This window comes from Paroedura picta, chromosome 13 (genome assembly GCF_049243985.1).
Source record: "Paroedura picta isolate Pp20150507F chromosome 13, Ppicta_v3.0, whole genome shotgun sequence".
Classification (NCBI taxonomy): domain Eukaryota; kingdom Metazoa; phylum Chordata; class Lepidosauria; order Squamata; family Gekkonidae; genus Paroedura; species Paroedura picta.
Window position 1 is genome coordinate 2,792,455 of NC_135381.1, and position 19,823 is coordinate 2,812,277.

General features: G+C 49.5%; 1 protein-coding gene across 1 annotated transcript in view; it reads left to right on the top strand.

The window, feature by feature from the left end:
• Window positions 1-19,185, top strand: part of IFT81 (intraflagellar transport 81) — a 39,150-nt gene extending 19,965 nt beyond the window's left edge. Inside the window, exons 11-19 of the mRNA XM_077308079.1 lie at window positions 1,406-1,552; window positions 10,991-11,140; window positions 11,826-11,954; window positions 12,171-12,260; window positions 12,685-12,771; window positions 13,049-13,120; window positions 13,501-13,586; window positions 16,539-16,584; window positions 17,847-19,185. Coding sequence (XP_077164194.1) covers window positions 1,406-1,552; window positions 10,991-11,140; window positions 11,826-11,954; window positions 12,171-12,260; window positions 12,685-12,771; window positions 13,049-13,120; window positions 13,501-13,586; window positions 16,539-16,584; window positions 17,847-18,029 — 990 coding nt within the window. The 3' untranslated portion in view covers window positions 18,030-19,185. The remainder of the gene's footprint in view (window positions 1-1,405; window positions 1,553-10,990; window positions 11,141-11,825; window positions 11,955-12,170; window positions 12,261-12,684; window positions 12,772-13,048; window positions 13,121-13,500; window positions 13,587-16,538; window positions 16,585-17,846) is intronic.
• The last annotated feature ends 638 nt before the right edge of the window (window positions 19,186-19,823 follow it).

Consider the following 19,823-nt stretch of genomic DNA (forward strand, 5'->3'; position numbering starts at 1 on the left):
GGCCGAAAAGCCTCCTGGAGTGACGGAGGCAAGCCAGGGCCATTGTTAAAGCAAAGAATTAAGTGAGAACTGCTGTCTGTCAGAGTGATGTGTGTGTGGAAAGTGCTGACCCACCCAGCAAGGGGCTTTTAAGGCAAGAGCCAGCGTGGTGTCGTGGTTAAGAGCAGTGGGCTCCCCTGGAGAACTGGGTTTGATTCCACGCTCCTCCTTCACATGCGAACTGTTGGGTGACCTTGGGCCAGTCACAGATCTATAAGCCATTTTGAGACTCCTTCGGGTAGAAAAAAGTAGGGTATAACCACCAACTCTTCTTCAAGGTTAGTGAAGGTGGTTTGCCATTGTTTGTCTTGGTGGTCTCCCCTCCAAGTCGTGACCCTGGTTAGATGGGGCTGCATCCAGCTACCTTCCCTCCTCAGAGTGATACTACAGGATGGGAAACGACAGTATTTGCCAATATATCCCTTCTCCTTTTTTCCTAGGGTAGGGCTAGCCGTGCCCTCCATAGATTTCCCCGTGGCAAAATTGGGAGGGGTATCCGGAGGCCTCTATCTTGCTGACCTGTTCAGAGGAACTGTATGATGAGGGAGCCATGGATCATTTGCATCACAAGGGCCACATTTTCAGAGGCTGCCATTCAAATGGGGAAAAAATGACCTTTCCCATCATTTTGGCCACAGGGGAACATCATACACCCCATTCTTTAAAGGTCAAAAAACCCCACTTTGCTTCTTGCCCCCATCTTGTCTCAGTCTGCGTGCTGCATATTTCTGTAGGGCTGGTGTAGGAGTCGGGTGCAAAAAATCCACATTGTCACTTTGTTGAAAGGACTTCTGCCTATTGCTTCCTGTCACTACTTATCTGCAGCTATGAAAGAGTTGGAAGTCTTTTCCTTTAAAAAAAACTGACAGAAGAAAAGCATTGAATGCTGGCATGGAAGGCAAACATTTAAATGTCAGCATTAATCCAGTTCTTAATTGCAGTGCTGCTTAGAGCTGTGGATTTTTTTTAAAAATCCTCTTCAGTTAGCAATATAACCGGTTTCTGAATCAGTGTTATAAATAGCCCCTTGTCTGGCCAGGGGTGCTGAGTTGGAATTGCTATCAGGTGACTAGGTAGCCACGTCTTTTCAGTTCAGTAAGAGTTTGATATCTTACACACACCACACACACACACACACACACACACACTCTCTTTCTCTCTCTCTGTCTCTCCCCCTCCCTCCAGGCCATTATGTACCAAAAATAATAAAAAAGAATTGCATGTGGGTAGGCCCTTTAGGAGAGCACTCATGTGTCAATGGCTTCTGACTCGAATGCCAGCTTTTTCCACTGTGTTCGCCTCCCGGAAATGTTTAAACCTCCGACATTTAAACCGTGATTCTTAATTGATCTGCTTAATCATGCAGGCCTGCATCATTTCCCGGAAGAAAGCAGCCAAGGCGGAAGAGCTTCAGGCTGCCAAGGAAGAAATGGCCAATTTAGAGAGGCAAATGCAGCAAAAATCAAACCAAGCTCAGGAGATGAGTGGCACCGAAGTCCTGAAAGGCGACGAGGTAAGCCGGAGTTCCATCTGGAGGGGAACAAGCAAAAGCCCAGGCTTGCATTCTCATGCCTCAACACCCTTGGCAACTGAAGCACTTATTTACAGCAGGCTCCCTTGTTATAAGAAGCAGGGCCTTTTCAGTTCTGGCCCCCCGGTTGTGGAATGTACCTTCCCTTCACAGTTCTTCTGGTGCATTAGATGTGTTGGTGCTTGACATTTTTGTGTGGATTACAAATTCCTGGGGCTTTATATCGGTCTGTTAGAGTTCATGCTTTCCCACAGCCACTTATAACATTTGATGTCTTTTTTTAAAAGCCTTCTTTTTGAGCTGATATTTAATGCTTTTTGCTGCGGTATGCCGCCCTGGGAGACAGTTTGACTGAGACACGTGATAGAAGCCTGAAGGAAGAAAGCAGAATTCTATTTGTGGCTTGGGAGCTTCACAGCCAGCCAGTGCTGCATGAGGGCACTTCAGTAGCTCTCCTCCAGTTCAGAGCCATTGGGTGGAAAGAAGGCTGATGCTTAGGCCTCCCGGTTTGTGGCTCTCTTAAGCTACCAGGTTTCCCATCGTTGTTAGGGTTGGCAGCCTCAGGTGCGGAAATCTGAGGGTGGAGGATGAGAGAGTGAGGTTTAAGGAGGGACCTTGGTGGGGTGTAATGCCCTGCAGACCCTCTTCCAAAACAGCCATCTTCTCCAGGCTGCCAGGACTCTGCTAGCATTGTGGAGGCCAGTTGGCCCAGATCCTCAGCGCAAGGAATCAAGAGTCAGCCTACCCAATTCCATTCAGAGTCCACATTTTTCCCCCAGGAAGAGTGAGAGGCATGTTTGAAATTAATAATAAGCAGTTCGGATTCTGTGCACTCGGGCAGAGGGTGGGTGGCTGGGCAGAAGGGACTGTGTCAGGGCTTGGCTCCTGAGGCCCTCTTTTGCATGCCCAGGGAAATCGGGAGGTAGATTTCCTCCAGGCCTGACTGCTCAGGGATTTTTTTTTTGGGGGGGGGGTTCATCTGGGCATGGAATTGGGGTCATTGTGGGTGGGCAGGTCGTTGTGAATTTCCTGCATTCTGCAGACTAGATGACCCTGGGGGATCCTTCCAACTCCATACTTCTACGTATGCTGGAGATCAGTTTTTATTCCAGAAGTTCTCTGGCTCTCACCTGGAGGTTGGCAACCCTCGATGTTATGTGTTACCATGACTCCAGTTCATCCCCGACACAGCCAGTGACCCAGCTTGCCCTGGGATGCCATGCAGCTGAGGTACCTCTCCCCTCCTTCTCTCGCAGCTCCACTCTGGGGCCGACAGGGCTGGCAGCAGGTGGAGCTAGTCGTTGCCATATGTGTGTGGGACTTCCAAGGTCTCAGTGGCGCTTGGGGCAGGCTGGGCAAGGGGAAGGGAGAAGCTGTGCCTGGCATGGTAAAAGCGCCAGGGGCAGTTCCCGGAGGAAGCAGCCGCCAGGGCTGTGGCATATGCCAGACAGGAAGGGCTTGTATGAGGAGCTGATGCTGAGTGCTCTACTGTCATCGCTGCCTGAAGTCAAGGGCACTGTCCCCCATACCAAATATGGCTTCCCCAGTTCATCTTTGCAACCTAAGACGGCGAGACGACAAACCCTTGCGATTAGAGTCTTTAAAGGAAAACGGCCTTTGCCTGCCGTGCTCCCGCGGATGTTTCAGCACCTAATATCCCCTGCTGAGCAAGCACGTGGTCTTTGAGGGCTGTTTTGCTTCCCTCCTCCAGCCCGGTGCATCGTAGACCTTGGCTCCCTTTGGAGTCTTTGTTTTAGTAAGACAGGGGAGCGGGCGAACTGTGCTTCATGACGTTCCTGCTGCGGGAAAGAAATGATTAATTGCCTGGCGGCCGAGCGTGGCAAGGGCATGAGGGAGTGAGCCATGGGCACTTGGGCCTTATCTGCTGTGTGTCGGCTCGCTTTGTGAAGTACACAGGAAACGTTCCATGTTGTCAGAGAACCTGAAGGGGGTAATCTGTTGAGTAGCGGAATTGTCGAGACTGAGAACGGTGACAGATCAGGAAGTGGGTCAGAGCAGATGTGAACTTCACCACAGTGTCACAGTCGGAGACAAGAGAGGCAGCAGGGTACTTGCATGTGGGAATGTCACTCCCGGCCACTTGCCTTCTGATCCTGAGAAGGTTGGCCATGGGAGGAACCTCCCTGTAAAACAGCAGTTTCTGTTGATTGTTCATTCACCTGATGGGTTTGCAAGAAGTTGGGATTCATATTGCCTTGGCATAATGCGCTTCATTTTCTTGCATCTTTGTTTTTCTTCCTGTTTTTTTTATATCTTCAGTTGATGACTAGATTGGCCCTTTAGAGTAGCATTCCTTTTGCTTGGAACTCACTTGGCTTATCCCCAGAACTGCAAGGAACAGGTTTCAGTTCTCAGGCATTAAAAAAAGAAAGAAAGAAAACAATTCTCATTTTGAAAAGGAAATGCATTGAGTCCCATGGACCCTTCCCCTAGTGCAAGAAAAGCCTGTTGCAGGGGTGGCCAAACTGCCGGCAGGGGCTCATGGTAATTGTAATCCATGGACATCTGCAGAGCCAGTTCGGCCATCCCTGCCATAGGGTTTGCTCCTAGTGTCAGAGGCGAAGGCTGCTGGGAGTGGAACAGACTCATGGGCTCCAACCCCCAGTGGGCATCTTGACTTGTACAAAGAAGAGCAAATGAAATCCCGCAAAGAAGTGACTGAGGGAATGCAACAGAGTCAGAGCTGAGTAGTGGCTAGTATCTGTTGCATTGTAACCACTTTGGCTGGGGTTCAAATCCCTGCTTGATTGTGAAGCTCTGGCAGCATTGGGACAGTCACTGCCTTTTAGCCCAGCCTCCTTAACTGGCCTTCTGCAAGGATAAAAAGGGAAGGGGCTCTCTGTCTGCTGCCCTGAGCAGGAGGGAGGAAGGAAGGGTGAGGTGAAATTGTGCTTGACAGGATTCCCATGAGATCCGTACTTGAGTCGGAGAGAAAGATCAGGAAGACCTTCCCCTTCGGACTAGAAGGTGTGGCTGCTTTGCTAACCATGGTTTGGAGTAACTGGGGCTTGCCGCCTTGTCTGAATTCACAAACCGCAGCAGAAATAGCATGCCCCCCCCTTGCCACAGGGATGGTGGTACAAGGAGCCAGGAGGAGTCTGGCTGCCAAGAAGGAGTCTGACTGGGCCTTATCCCCTGGCAGGATTTGCTAGTTAACCTTGGTTGTCCGACCACAGCTGATTTGACAGATCAGAGAATATCCAGGCATCTGAATGCTGCCAATATGCTCTGGTCAGATTCTGCTTTGAAATCGTCTCCAGTTCCTATAGACAGATCTGTGTGTCTCTTTAATACTTTGGACGCAGTGCCGGCGATCTTAATAAATCGTTATCGGAGCTGGGTTGTGTCACCTCCCCCTCCCTTCTGTTGCTGTATCCCCTTATGGCCTCAGCTCTGCTTGCTTTGGCAGTCAACTGAGTTAAGGCCGTCTCTGCCCGGACTCTCACATACCAGCAATTGTATCCTCAGCTGAGGTCTTAGCACTTCGTCCATGGAAAGGTCAGCTCCGGCTTATGTTTTTACTAGGCAGCCCGTGGCTTTCTCCCCTAATGATCCAAAGGAATATATACGGCCTTCCCATCTAAGCCGGTGTTGGAGTTTGCACAGCTGGCTAGAACTGACAAGAAAGCAGCAGGGGACAGAAGACTGGAATAGCCAGTGAGACTGACTTCAAATCGCCCCACCCCCCACCCATTGACTGCTGCAGTGAGAACAAGATCTTAAAGGAACTCCAGGTGTGAGAAGGAAGAAATGAAAGAGGGAAAACCCAGACAGAGCTGGCAGGCTTCTGTCTGCCTGCAGCCGTGAGATCCTGAGAATTAGAGGATTTGCATGCCAGCGCTTGGAAGGGTGAGGTGGTTCAATTACAAGTGATCCTAAGCAAAGCAGAGATATTTTTAGCTCTTTTTCACAGCACATTATATTCTTCAAAGTTGCATGCAGGTTCTGGGGAACTGAGATTTCTTTTTCCACAGCTCACTGAGCAGAATAAAATCAAAGCGAGACCAGGCTGGATATCCATGCCAACAGCAACCAACTCGGCTGCATAATTTCTCGCTTGCTTTTTGCATGGAGAACAAGGAGGATAAAAGAAGCAGTCTTTGGCTCTTCAGGCTTTGTTCACTAAGGGCCAAACTAGACATTGAGGTTTTTAACAAATTGAATCTGGATTCCCCAGACCCAAGTCAGGTTCTTCACAGCCCCACGCCATTATTTATTTATTTTATATACTGCCCTCCCGGAAGGCTCAAGGTGGTTTACATCAAACAGGAACAATACAATTAGTTTATAATAATACAATAATAACTATATGAACAATCAGTTGGGGAGAACAGTAAATCAGTTGGGGAGAACAGTAAATCAGTTGGGGAGAACAGTAAATCAGTTGGGGAGAACAGTAAATCAATGCTTACCGATGGCCCAGTGGGTGGGTGAGTCTGCAGTGATGGTTGTAGGAGGGAGGCTCAGGGGGGCCGATTGGAAGTGGTGGTTCAGGTCGACCTCAACCAAATGCCTGGCGGAGGGGCTCCCTTTTACAGGCCCTGCGGAACTGTCTGAGTTCCATCAGGCCCTGATCTCCTCTGGGAGCTCGTTCCACCAGGTGGGGGCCAGGGTGGAGAAAGCTCTGGCCCTGGTTGAGGTCAAGTGGGCTTTCTTGGGGCCGGGGATTGCCAGGAAGTTGGAACTGGTGGAGGATAAGGCTCTTTAAAGGGTGTAGGCAGAGAGGCGATCCCTTAGGTACACTGGGCCCAGACTACGTAGGATAACCAAAACCTTAAGGGGAGAGGAGGGTTCCCCCCAACCCATTTTTCCAAGTAGAAACTGTGTGTGGGGTTGTGTGTATTATTCATTTTTGCTGCTCCATGTGTAGTAGTCCGTACATGTGAGACAGCAGAAATAGGGAGATAACTGCCCACAGCAATGTTCAGCACAGGAAAATAGCTGGGGGGGGGGGGGAGGCAGGCGTTCTTCCTCCCCCTGAGGCAGCAGTCTGAGGAACATTCCCGCAGCTGCAGGAAAGCCAAGTTGGGTCTGCAGAACCTGAACACGGTTAATCAAAAACCTGACACTCTCCGTTTAAACCTCGGCCCATATTAAAAAGGAGTTGGTGGGCTAGAGAGTAATACAGGAAGGGGGGGGGGGTTCTGGAGTGGTGAATTGCTCCAGCGCAGTCTGCTGCCTGCCCAGAGGGGGCAGCCCCACAAGTATTCCTCACTCAGCCAGGGACTGGGAGGGGAGGTCAAGGTTCTAAGGCAGCTGGGCTGCCCTGGCACAGGAGCCCCTCAGGATGCCCTCTCTTAGCAAGGAGCTGGGCAGAGCCTCAGGAGACCCTGCAGTGCAAAAATGGTTGGCCCAGCAGTCCACAGGAGCGCTTGTACTGCACACAGCCAGCCCCAACACGAGGGGCAATATTGTGGCAATAAATAGGAAAGGGCTCAGAGTCTTCCTTCCATCTGGAAAGGACAGTGGCTGTTCCGTCATGGCAGGATTCTACAGGCGAGCACTCAGAACCATTCCGGAAGCCAGGAACTGTTGAAGCATTATCTGTCAGCAATGCCAAACTTACGGTGCAGCTCAGAAGTCAAATGCAGCTCAGTACCCATGAATGCTCCAGGAGCTGCTCTTGGCACAGAGGAAGCCTTTGTCTTAGCGGCCGCAAGCCTCCAGCGGGAAGGAGAGAGCCTCTTTTCTCTTGGAACGTATCCCAGCTTAAATAGATAGGTCTGACTTGCTAGTCAGGCATCAGATGTTTCCTCTTATCTCTCAGCACAGAGGACCGAGGGGCCATCCACTCTGGCTTCTGTGATCCTGCAGAACGCAGTGAGAGAAGGAGAATGTGTGAATGCACAAGGCAGAACCAGTGAGGTCGGTGTCTGGATCTCTCTGGAGCAGGACTGAGAAGCTGCATCAAGTGGGACTTTGTAGGAGCAGCTCAAGATATTGGTTTTGACCTTTAAGGCCATACGTGGTCTGGGTCCAGCATATCTGAGGGACTGCCTGTTTGCCTATGCCCCCCAGAAAGCTTTTCATTCTTCTAACACCAATAGATTGGTTGTCCCCAACTTGAGAGAAGTCCACCTGGCCTCAACCAGAGCCAGGGCCTTCTTGGTCCTGGCCCCTCCCTGGTGGAATGAGCTCCTGGAAGAGCTGAGGGCCCTGACGAAACTTCCTCAGTTCTGCAGGGCCTGCAAGACAGAGCTCTTCCACCAGCTGTTTGGTTCAGGCCAGGATATCAACACATTCCATTTCCCGCCTACGCACACGCACACACACACACACACACACACACAAAACCCCAAAATTTGGAAGCCTCACACTAGTGGAAGATCGCAGCTTGGCTTAACTGCTTATTCTGTTGTTTATATTCTGTGTTATGTTTTTGTGGGGTTATTTTATAGGTAGTTTTCATATATTTTAACTCTATTGTACACTTGAATGTTGTGAGCCGCCATGAGCCAGTGACCTCGGGAGTGGTGGCATAAAAATCTGAATAATAAATAAATGTTGGTCTTTTCCTGCTGCCTTGAGAGCCAGCCTGGGGTCAGGGTTCAGAGCGGCGGACTGTAATCTAGAGAACCAGGTTTGATTCCCCACTCCTCCATATGCAGCCAGCTGGGTGTCTGTTGTGGGGAAAGGAAGAGTAGGCTTTTGTAAGCCGCTTTCAGACTCCTTTGGGTAGTAAAAGCGGATACAAAAAAATTTTTTCTTTGACTTTTCCTGGCATTATGATCCTTTCCAGTCTTCTCAACTTCTGTGGTGGTGGACTGAATATATTTATATGAGAGAACATTTTGGAGCATTGTTTTTCAAAGCAGCAACAGTGCTTGTTCCAAAAATGCAAGTTATTTCGTGGAAATCTGTGGTTTAAGAAAGCTTTTTACAAAGCAGCCAGCTCTGGCAAACGGATGAGCTAGCCAGGATTGTCCCTGAAAATGCTTCTTAATCAGTATTAATTTTCGAAATGGCCTGATGGGCTTGTCTGACAAGCAGACGGTAGGATGTTTTTCTTCTTGAATAGATCAAGGAGTCAGCTTCTGCACCAGAGCTTGGCTGCCATCCCACTGCCACGTACATATTCCGGAGCCCCACTGAAATCCGTGGGACTTCCCGGCACGTAACGGAGTGGGAGAGATCATAAATCATATCCCCAAATGGCTGTCCGAGCTCGGTTCCAAGATACCCCGCCAATGATTGTTGAGAGCTCGTCACGGCCGGGGATTTGCTTAGACTCAGTGTTTTCAACCGCTTGTGAGATCCCTCTTGCATTAATTGGACTGGCAGGAAGACCTGCCATCTGCTTCATAATTCTCAGGACGGAGCTACTTGCAAACATTTGGTGATAGCATCCTGCTGCGACAATTAAAGAGCGTCTCTCTCTATCTAATTAAGATTATTCTCAGGAACCTGAGGGCTAGCGGTGTTAAATCTGTGGCAGCCAGAATAACCAGAGTGCTTCGTTGTGTCACTGGCCCCAAGTTTTACATTCAGTTGGCAGAGAGATTGAGACCCAAAACTGCAAACAGCAGACGAGTGGGGGGAAGCAGAGTTGTTATCGAAGTTGCTTCCGCGCAGAAGGTTTGCACAGGGTTTTCTGGTGTGTGTTTTCAACATCCATATAACTTCGCCCCCTAAAGGTCTGCTTCTTGGGTCTTCCCTTCCTTGGATGTCATCCTTCCATTCCTGACTTGACATGACCTTTTGTATGGCACTTGGGTCAAACGGTGGGCATGTTGTTGTTTTTTTTATGGTCCTGCAACCATGGCTACCCTTCTCCTTGCCTCAGCCTCCTTGCCGGTACCAGACTTTTAACGAAATCATCACAAAGAGCCCAAGTACCTTCAACTGTACGATGTTTAACAAAGACTTCAGTGTAAAAGAGAAGATGAGTGAATTAACATATCATCTGAATGTAATGTGAGCGAAGGAGGGGGAAGGCATGAGAGGTCAATCGTAAAAGGAACGTATTACAGCTGGGTAGGGTGTGCGGAAGAAGTGCCATTAAGTCGCTTCTGGCTTACCATGACTCTCTTGATTAGCTGTCCTCCAATACATGCCAATGTTACCAGCCTGTGCTCAGGTCTTGCAAATGGAGGACCAGTCCTCTTCAGGCTGGGCCTTCTCCCCTTTTCCTGCTGCCTTCCACTTTTGTCAGCAGTACTGGCTTTTCTTAGCATTATCAGACCTAAGAAGTGTGCATGCCCACAAAGCTTATACCCAGAATTAAATCTTGTTGGTCTTAAAAGTGCCCCTGGACTCAAACTACCGAATGTATCCAACAGGGGAAGAAGCATTTTAAGAGCTTTCACGGTAGGATCTTTATTAGTGCTGGGGGGAAACCCCAGCCGATGCCACAAGGAGCGTGGGAACGTGGGATCGTTCAGTGTTGTGATGAATAAATTCCACTGAAAGGAGCAGCAATGGCCCAGAAACAGCTCTTGGCGACCTGCAGCTAACATTTTATGGCGGTGGTTTTAAAAAATGAATGGGAGGGGCTTCTGGGATGTTGTCCACCTGCTCTGACCTTCTCCCCAACAGACAACGATGTTCTTAAAGCAGCTCCCAGCTCAGCCTGCCTAGAGCACACAGAGTAATATGCAGGTTTGTCCTTGCACCACAGACAGTGGCCGCTTTGGCCTTTAAAAATAGTTTTCAGGGGGATGGGGCTCCGGCCGCAGCACTGCCCGGATGGGCTGGCAAATGAGCTGGGTGGATTTCAGGACAGGCTGGGTGCCGAGGACACTCTTCGGAGAACATACAGTTACTCTGCAGAGGGAGGGGGGATTCTCAGGCTGCAAAGCCTGGCAGGAGGATGTGACGCTTCGCGCTCAGAAGGGTGAGATGTCCCAGGCAGTGCTGCTGCTGTTTGGTGTCATGGTTAAGAGCAGTGGCCTTTAATCTGGAGAGCCAGGTTTGATTCCCCACTCCTCCTCCACACGCAGCCATCTGGGTGACCTTGGGCCAGTCGCAGTACCTTCCGAACTCCCTCAGCCCCACCTCCCTCACAGGGTGTCCTTTGTGGGGACAAGAAGGGAAGGCGATCAGAAGCCACGGGTTTTTTCCCCCTATTGCTATGGCATTGGTATCCACAAGATGCCTGAGATATAAAGAGTATCCTAGTGCTAGGGTCACCAACCTCCAGAAGGGCCCTGCTGGTCTCCAGGCAACAAAGATCAGTTCCCCTGGAGAAAAACGGCAGGAGCAGAGGGTGTACCGGATGGCATTAGACCCTCCTGAGGTGTCTTTCTTTTCCAAACCTTGCCTCCCTTGGCTCCACCCCCAACTCTCCAGGAATCCCCCAACCCAGAGCTGGCAACCCCTGCTTGGGCTTATTACAGAAACGTGTGAGTCATCCAGTCGTTTGGATTTTCAAACACTTTCTTATTTTATCTCGTGCTGCAGTTTAAGCGCTACGTCAACAAGCTCCGGAGCAAAAACACCCTCTACAAAAAAAAGCGCCTGGAAATAGCGGAAATCACTGCCGAGTACGGGATCCTGCAGAGGACGGAAGAGCTCCTCCGGCAACGGCACGAGGACCTCCAGCAGCAGTTGGTAAGGAGCCCCTGTGTGGCTGTGTGGAAAGGAGGAGGCAAGCCTCGACTTCCACACAACACAGAGTGCTCTGCTATCCCGATGGAGAAGCGGTGGGCATTTATTCTGGTGCCGCCCCTCTAAAATTAGGCACACGGTTGGATCCTGCACCAACTATGGTGCTTTTTCTGCCACTGGAGCTTTCCTGCTTTGAGCTGCCATGGGAAAGTGCATCATTAGCGGATCTTCCCTTCAGCCTTTTTTTAACTGGCAAAAATGTACTGACATCTTCCAGGTGGGCATGGCTGAGAGCCTGCGACTGGCTCCCGTGAAAGAGTTTGGAGTGGAATTGGGGCCTCCCGGATTCTTGTCTTACACTCTGACCACTGCACCACACTGTCAGCTGTGGAGAGCCACTCCTCACTCTCACATCTGTTTTACCACAGCTTTGACTGACAAAATTGGAGCTCTCTCTAAAAGTAAATCCCTTTCTAATGAAAGTCATTTGCTTTTAGAGAGAGACCCGATTTTGTCAGTTTAAGCTGCGGTAAAACATGGCAGCTGATGTCACGTGTGCAGGGCATCACCAGGTAAAGGGTTATTTTCCCCCAAACCATCCACAGCAGTCCATGAGCAGGGCTGTAGGGCTCTCAGCAAGGCAGCAGCAGTGACCGCAATGACGGCCTTTCTTTCCCTTTGCACCCAGCAAGCCATTGAGGCCAAAAAGGGCATCTCTGGATACAGCGACACACAAGAAGAGCTGGAGAGGGTGTCAGCGGTCAAGAGCGAAATGGATGAGATGAAGGGGCGCACGCTGGATAGCATGTCTGAAATGGTGATTTGGGCAGGGTTTGATAGGCCAGGGCGGGATGAGGATGCTCTGTGATAAACTTACACGTTGGCCAGATGGTACCATCTGCTCCTTTCCTTACAGGCAGAATATATATATTAATAAATGTAGAAAATGTTTTCCTTTTCCCCTCCATTTGCTCCCCGCCCCTCCATTTCCCATGAGAACATTCACATTGTGTGTTTTCCTCCCATCGAACAGGTGAGAAAGCTGAACGCCATGGTGGCAGATAAGAAGTCCAGCCTCGCTCCCATTATCAAGGATTTAAGGCTGTTGCGGCAGAAATGTCAGGTGAACTGTTCTATCCGTCACCACCGCCATGGTGGTTTTCTTTTTCCTCCAGCACAGTCACATGGGATGGTCGGCATAAGTGAACAGCTGTACAAGCACCTGAACACTCCTTTTGGATGGGCTTTTGTTTTTGTTTGTTTGTTGTTGTTGGGTTTTCTTTGGTATAGCAATGTTGAAGTGTGGTGCAATGTTACAATATAACAATTCACATTTTATATATATATATATATAAATATAGCACTGTCACAGTGTTGAGCCCCTAGGATCCCCTGTCTGTGTGTGAGCATGCAAGCTGGGTTGTAGCTCACAGGTGAGGCATGTGTCTCTGAAGCTGGACCCCGGCTATGGGTTGCCAAAGGCAAGAGGGCGAGATGGACTGAACCGTTGCTATGCTTCACACACCCTTTCTCTTCACCCTCTGCAGGAGTTAACTCAAGAATGTGATGAGAAAAAAACCCAGTATGACAGCTGTGCAGCGGGGCTGGAGAGTAGCCGATCTGCCCTGTCACAGGTAAGATTGTGCAAGGGAGGAGCAGTTCCGTGGCTGGCATTCGCCTGTGTTTGGCACAGTGAGTCAGCCATGGCTGGGCTCCTGTACCCTGCAGGTTAGGGAGAGGCAGATGGTCCTTGGGGAAGGGAAGAGAATGAGGAATACTGAACTGGCTGGGCACGATTCAGAAGGCTGGTTCTCACCTTTAAGGCCTTAAACCAAGGGCGGCCATACTGTGGCTCTTCAGATGTCAATGGACTGCAGAGTTGGCCATCAACTTGTGATTCTTCTCTTTCAGGAAGTGAAGAGTCTCCGTGAAGAGTATGGGCAAGAGGAAAGCCGCTACCATCATATCCACTGCATGAAAAGGGTAATGTTATTCTTTGCAGCCTCTGTGCGTTTATGCCCTGGGAAGCACACATGCCGCAGGCACTTCTGTGGCTCTCCTGTGCAGGAGCACTTCCCCTCCCCCCAGTATGGCTCCAACTGCCTTATTGTCTCAGGGGAATGGGGTAGGGATGAAACTTCATTCTCTCTGCCCCCATGGACAGAGAACATCTCCCTTTTGGAGAATATCTCCACAGTGTTTTGCAGTGTTAATAAACATATAGACCATGATTGCTGAGAGAAAAGAAAGGGGCTGAAAAGTGACTCTCTCAAAATTCTCAGAGTCCAAGAAAAATAAGCACTTGTTGCATGTTAAAGTTGTACCCGTCCTTTGCATCTAATCTTGTGGGTGTTATTCCTTAGATTCTAGACGTACAGCTCCAGCGTGCCAAAGAGGAGATGAAGATGTACATCTCTCCAGATCCCCAAGAGAGAAGAAAGGCAATTAGGTAAATGTGCTGGGGAGCCTCATCTGTGAGGCAGTCCAGAGAGTGCCTTAACCAGAGTTGGCTGCCGGAACTTTCTCTGGAGTGAACAGCCTCAGTGTAGAGGTTCTTTCCACAGTGGTGCTTCACAGCTCTTGATGCAGGTGCCCTGGGTTTCCCACATTCCACTTAGGACCATCTGCCCACAGAAATGACAAAATGCTTGCTTATCTTTCAAGTCCACATTTATGATGGCTGAATTGAGGGGCAGCCAAGGACAGTGTGCAAAGTACGTTTTCTTCATTGCTTGCACTGGACTGTATTGTGTGTTTAGCTGGAGGGAATAGGAATGATGTGAAGGGAAGCAGAAAGACTCTGGAGCCCCAGTTGAAACAGGGGAGCGGGTAGAGCGGAAGTTAATCGAGGATGGGCAGCTCCTTGGTTCACTGGCCTTGCATTTCATTTCCAGCTTTGTACACCAAATGTGTTTGTCATAGACCTAGTATCTGACCTTGGTGGGAGACAAGAGCCATCTTTCAGCCCACATTTTAATATGTATATTAAGGCCACTGGCCTCAGCTGGAATCCAGGGGCTTATAGTGGGGTGTGGTGGGGATCTTCTGAATGTCAGAAGAGCCCTGCTGGGTCAGACCAGGAATCCATCTAATCCAGCATCCTGACTCACACAGTGGCTGTCCAATTCTTCTGGAGGGCCAACAACGGGGCAGAGAGGCTGAGGCCTTCATGAGAACATCAGAAGAGCCCTGCTGGATCAGACCAGGGGTCCCTCTAATCCAGCATCCTGTCTCACGTAGTGGCCAACCGGGTCCTCTGGAGAGCCAACAACAGGACACAGTGGCTGAGGCCTTCCCTTGATGTTGCCTCCTGGCTCTGGGATTCAGAGGATTATTGCCCTTCCCCGGTAGTGAGAGGGAGGCTACTGCTTCTCCCTACAAAGCCCATCCAGGGTGCAGATTCTTCCCAACAGAGAAGCTTATAGAAGCTTTATGGGCTGCCAAACAATAGCAGTGGAATGAAAGAGAAGACAAGGGTCTCACCAGTGCTCGAATGTCTCTTTTGTGGATGCTGGAATGTAAATGGAGCTCAGCCGGCCCATAAGCAAAACCTCTGTGTGCTGATGAACCAAAACTGGCCGAATTCTGATCCCCATCACGATTCCATGGAGTCAGTCCTGAGGAATTTGAAGTTAATTTTGTTCCCTAAAAATAGTTTAACTTTAAAAATTAAGCTGCATTCTTTCCAGGCATCAGTATAAATAGCTCAAAAGCGGATGTTAAAAAAGTCTAATGTTCTTGTCTCTCATTCTCTCTCTCTCTCTCATAAACCAGCAGTATCCTGGGGGCTAAAGTGGAGGACCTGGAGAGCTGGGGAGGGAGGTCAACAGACAATTCTTTTTTCTCAGGGCAACTGAGGCCACTTTGGCCCTGGCACAAGTTATAGCAGCTGCATGCAGGTTATGAGAAAGACGAATGTCCCAGACTGCCAGAGGAAAACATGTTCTGGGCACAAATCCCATCTCCCCACAGAACATGCAATATATGGGGTAGGAATGCATGAGTGGTTGGCACAGACCCCCAAAGCCTGGGGGGATCACCTGTCTTCCCCCATGGAAAGCGACAAGTGCCTGCCCGATACCATTTCCAGAATGCGTATTTCCTCTCCCAAACAGCTCTCAAAGTTCCTTATGATCCATGCATCAAACTGTTAAGTCTCCCAGGCAAATTTGGAATGTGGTCCTACCTCTACAGAAAGCTGTGCTGTAACTCGTAGGTATCAGTGAATCAGAAGGACACGTGTGTGTTGTTACCAAGTCATAGCTGACTTATGGTGACCCCAGCAAGGCAAGTGAAAAGCAGAAAAGGTTTGCCCTCGCCTTCCTCTGCAGAGTCTTCCTTGGTGGTCTCCCTTCCAAGAATCTATCCTGCTTAGCTTCTGAGAACTAACAAGATAGGGCTGTGCCATGCCTCCTTCACTCCCCAGGAGGGCTTCAAGGCTACAGAATCAGGAGAAGATTGCCTTGAAGCATTTGACAGACAGAAAGGCACATTGGTGTGATGCCTCCTTTTTCTCTTCTGGCCTAATACAACTCTCATCTGGACGGTGTTTCTACCGCTTGCCCTTTGTGCCCTGCTCACAGCATGTGTTTCCACCTCAATGACTCTAAAACAGGGCTTCAGAGAGGGCTGGACTGCAGAAAATTCAGTTCCAATCCCCCCTTGGCTTTGCTGATCCCTTCCCCCAGGGGCTTAATGAAAGCTTGGTATCCTCCTGTTGGAAGCAGTTGGCATTAAAGGGGGGGGGGGAGAGGGCAGATGGAAGTAGGGAAATGGGGCTGTTGTATCCCAGGGGGGGAAATGTGGGTTGGGAGGGGCTCCCCACACTGCTTCAGAAGCCTCCAGCTGTTCCTTCTAACCGGGTCAGGTGCCTGTCAATAGAACAGGTCACAATAAGTTGATGGCAAAGAAAGAGGAGAGAGAAAGAAAACACTGATAGGGAAATGGAAGAACTCCACCCTAAGAGGCCCCCAACTTATTCCCCCTAAATGCAATCTTGTTGTTAAAGGCTGATCAGTAGGACAGCGAAAAGGAGCCATCCACAGATCAGGTTGTTATTTCTGCATATTCAGGGGAGGGGAGGGGGGGGTACTGACTGAACACTTCCAAAAGAAAGCTCTGTCCCAAACGACCAATGAAGACAAAGCTGGCTCATTGCAATCCAGGAGACAGTGAGCTGCCGAGGGCCGTGCAGTGGCCGTTGGGAAGGAGCAGATGTAGAGGATGAAATGCAGGAGCTGTGGAAGCGTTTTCTGGGGTTGATCTCCTGCAGAATTCCTGCCCGTGTAGGGATAACAACATCAATGTGGCTTCGCAGGGGTGTTGTCAGAGTTGCACCAGACCTGAAGCACCTTGAACTTTCTGAACACTAAATTGTGGTGAAATGTCGTATTCTTTTTAGGGAACAATATTCCCGGATGATCACAGAACAAGAAAACTTGGGAAAGGTAACCATCTGTTTGTTTCTTGTTTTCCCCTTTGCCTTTCTTCCCCTTTCCTACATGCCCGTTTTTGGCCTGGGCTTATGCGTAGCCCCAAGAACAGCTCCATTCTGGTGGTGGATAACTCTTTTTTGAAACTGAACTATACAAACCAGGGGTTGTCAAACTGCGGCTCTCCAGATGTCCATGGACTACAAGTCCCATGAGCGAATGCTGGCAGGGGCTCATGGGAATTGTAGTCCATGGACATCTGGAGGGCCGCAGTTTGACTACCCCTGATAGAAACCACCTGGAGTCAGGTTCGTACAGATAATGGCCGAGCTGCTTGACTGTCTTTTGCGAACAACACCTTCCCCGCAAAGCCCTAGGATAAGATGAAGCTGTTCCAGATCCAATGGGAGGTGGCATATAAAAGCAGCTGACAGGAGACGATACGTTTCCCAGCTGCTGTTCTTGGAATCTTCTTAAAAGGCGACACATTTGATAGAACTGCGCTGATGACAACCCTCGGGGAGTTCTAAACGCGTTTAGTCTTTTGTGACGTTCAGCCTAACTCCGGGAAACATTTCCAATTTGTTGTTCTGAACGGTCTTCTCTTCACCCTGTATAAACCTAGCTACACACATGACTAGACTTCAAATGCAGCCTTTCTTGTGAAGTTTCATTTTCACTTTTCTCACTTCAAGTAGTCATTTACTCTAGGGGTGTAGATGGCCCATTCAAGAAATGTCTGATTTGTAAATACTTTCCCAAAATGAATACAGTTCATGCCGAAGAGAAATCAAACATACTCTTTGAGTTTGTAGACTAGACAAGGTTTTGTTGCCATGCTCCCTTTTAACCATATCCTCTGTGGGACTGCCAGAGACCTGGTTCTCACCTTAAGGCCTTAAACCAAGAGTGGCTTTACTGTGGCTTTCCAGATGCCCATGGACTACAATTACCTATTTGCAGAGTTGGCCATCAACTTGTGATTCTTCTCTTTCAGGAAGTGAAAAGTCATCAATTATACTAATGTGGATTGTTTGTAATAAATAATCCCTGCATTGCCCCAATCCACCAGCACCACTTTGGGGTTGTGCTCCACATCCAGACTCACAGCTGAAGACACCCATTCACTTCAATGATTGACGATGCTGTTAAAGTGAATGGAGCAGTCACATCTTATGCAGAGTGAAGCTTTAGATCCAGAGGGGGGGAGATGCCCAAGCATCAGGTAGCAGGTGCCATTGGAGGCAACGGGTCTGACTCTTCTTCTTTAATAACAGAAACTACGAGAGAAGCAGAAGGTGGTCCGGGAGAGCCACGGCCCCAACATGAAGCAGGTGAAAATGTGGCGAGATTTCGAATTGCTGATGGAGAGCAAGAAGGAGTGCTTCCTAAGGCAACAGAATCAGGTCTCCATTGGCCAGGTCATCCAGGAAGGCGGAGAAGACCGGCTGGTGCTGTGAACACTGGCTGCCTGTATGCCCTCCCTCCCTCCCTCCCTCCCTCTTAAGAATTCTCCACCTTCCTTGGCACAGGGTACAGTTCAGCCAAGAGTTTAGAGGCTTGTCTGCCAAAGGTGGAAAGAAAGGCCTCAGCTAAGCTTCGAATTCTGCTGAGAGCTTTTAAGGAGAGAAAACGAACTCTTCTCCTGCGTAAAGAAAGTCACCAAAAGGTCAATCAGATGACTTAGGGGAAGGGAGCAGGGTGACTCCCCCCATTTGAATAGCCCAGGCCAAGCCAATCTCTTTGGCCGCGAGTTGGCCTTTTCTACAACGGAGCCCTGAAGAGAGATCCTGTGTCCCAGGCAAACCTTTTGAAATTGGCATTCTCCTCCTGATCCCTGTTGGGGAGCCCCACCTGCAGTCAAGAAGCCCACATGCCCCTCTCAGTCATGTGCAAGCCAAACATTTTGCCCTATTCCTGCACTTCAGGCGTAGTGCCAGCCCCACATCCAGGGGGCAAGAGCAAAACTGAAAGGAAATGGCTTGAATTTTCAGCCTCATCCATGTTTGTTTCCTCATCAAAATTTGATGCTCTTTAATTTGTCCTTAAATGACATGTTCACATGTTAAAGCTCCAACTCAGTCTCCTGTTTCCACTGCATTGTGATGGCTTCCCAAGGGCTGAGTTCTTTGCGGCAGTGCTGGTGGCCTTTGGGGGAGAGATGTTCCACAGACTGATGTCATTCTGCACTGGCGGCCTTGAATGGCCAGTGATCACAATCGCCTGGCTGGCCTGGTCTGTCTCCCTAGTCCCTGCTGCCGCATTTGTGCACTCCTGAGATCAGAAAAGCTGTATCAGCACTCCCTTTCCACCACAGTCGTCCTTCAAATTACTGCTTTTCTTGGATTAACATTCAGAATTTAAGGTCCCAGGTTGTTTCCTTGAGTCCGTGAAATTCTGGTTAAGTAATTTAGGAACATTTAGGTTTTCCCAGAAACAAAGGTAATCTTGGTTTTTTACAGCACTCCTTTCAGTTTTGTTACAACACTGACCTTTTGGTGTGGCTGTCTATGGCTATCTGCTCCCTGCTTTTGTTGGTAAATAAATTCAGTGTTTTGGGAAATAAATTCGGCGTTTTGTTAATGCTGCTACAAAGGCAATAAACTTTACTCCCGACCATGTTGCTGTTTCATGTTCTCCACTTTTGGCCCCTGTTAGGTGCATTTAAGAAAACTTGTAGCGTCCAATCCCGTTTTGCCTCACAAGAACCCAGATGTACGCTCTGACCATGGAGCAGCCCACAGATCTGAAACTGACAGGCCTCCCGAGGCCCCGAAGGACAGCCCACGCTCACAATCAGACAGCTCCTGTTTGGCTGTCTGGTATTTCCTGAGCTGTGGAGAAGCCGAGTGCCCGGCTGCATGCTGAGCCGACTTGAGGGGGAGCTACAAAGCCGTGGCTGCAGCAGTCCTCTTCAGCAGCGTGTAAAGTGAGAGGCCTGCTTTATACCACAGCAACCCAGAGATGGATGAACTTCTCTTAGTTCAGATCTGAGCTTTGCAAACACAGATATTTTCCTTTTTTAACTCCAAGATGAGTTCTAATGTGGAGTCGGGTTTGATTCCCCACTCCTCCACATGCAGCCAGCAGAGTGACCCTGGGCTAGTCACCATCCTTACAGCTGTTCTGGCAGAGCCGTTCTCTTAGAGCTCCCTCAGCCTCACCTACCTCACAGGGTGGCTGTTGTGGGGAGAGTAAGGGAAAGATGCTTGTAAGCTGCTCCAGGACTCCTTCAGGTAGTGGAATGGGGGCAT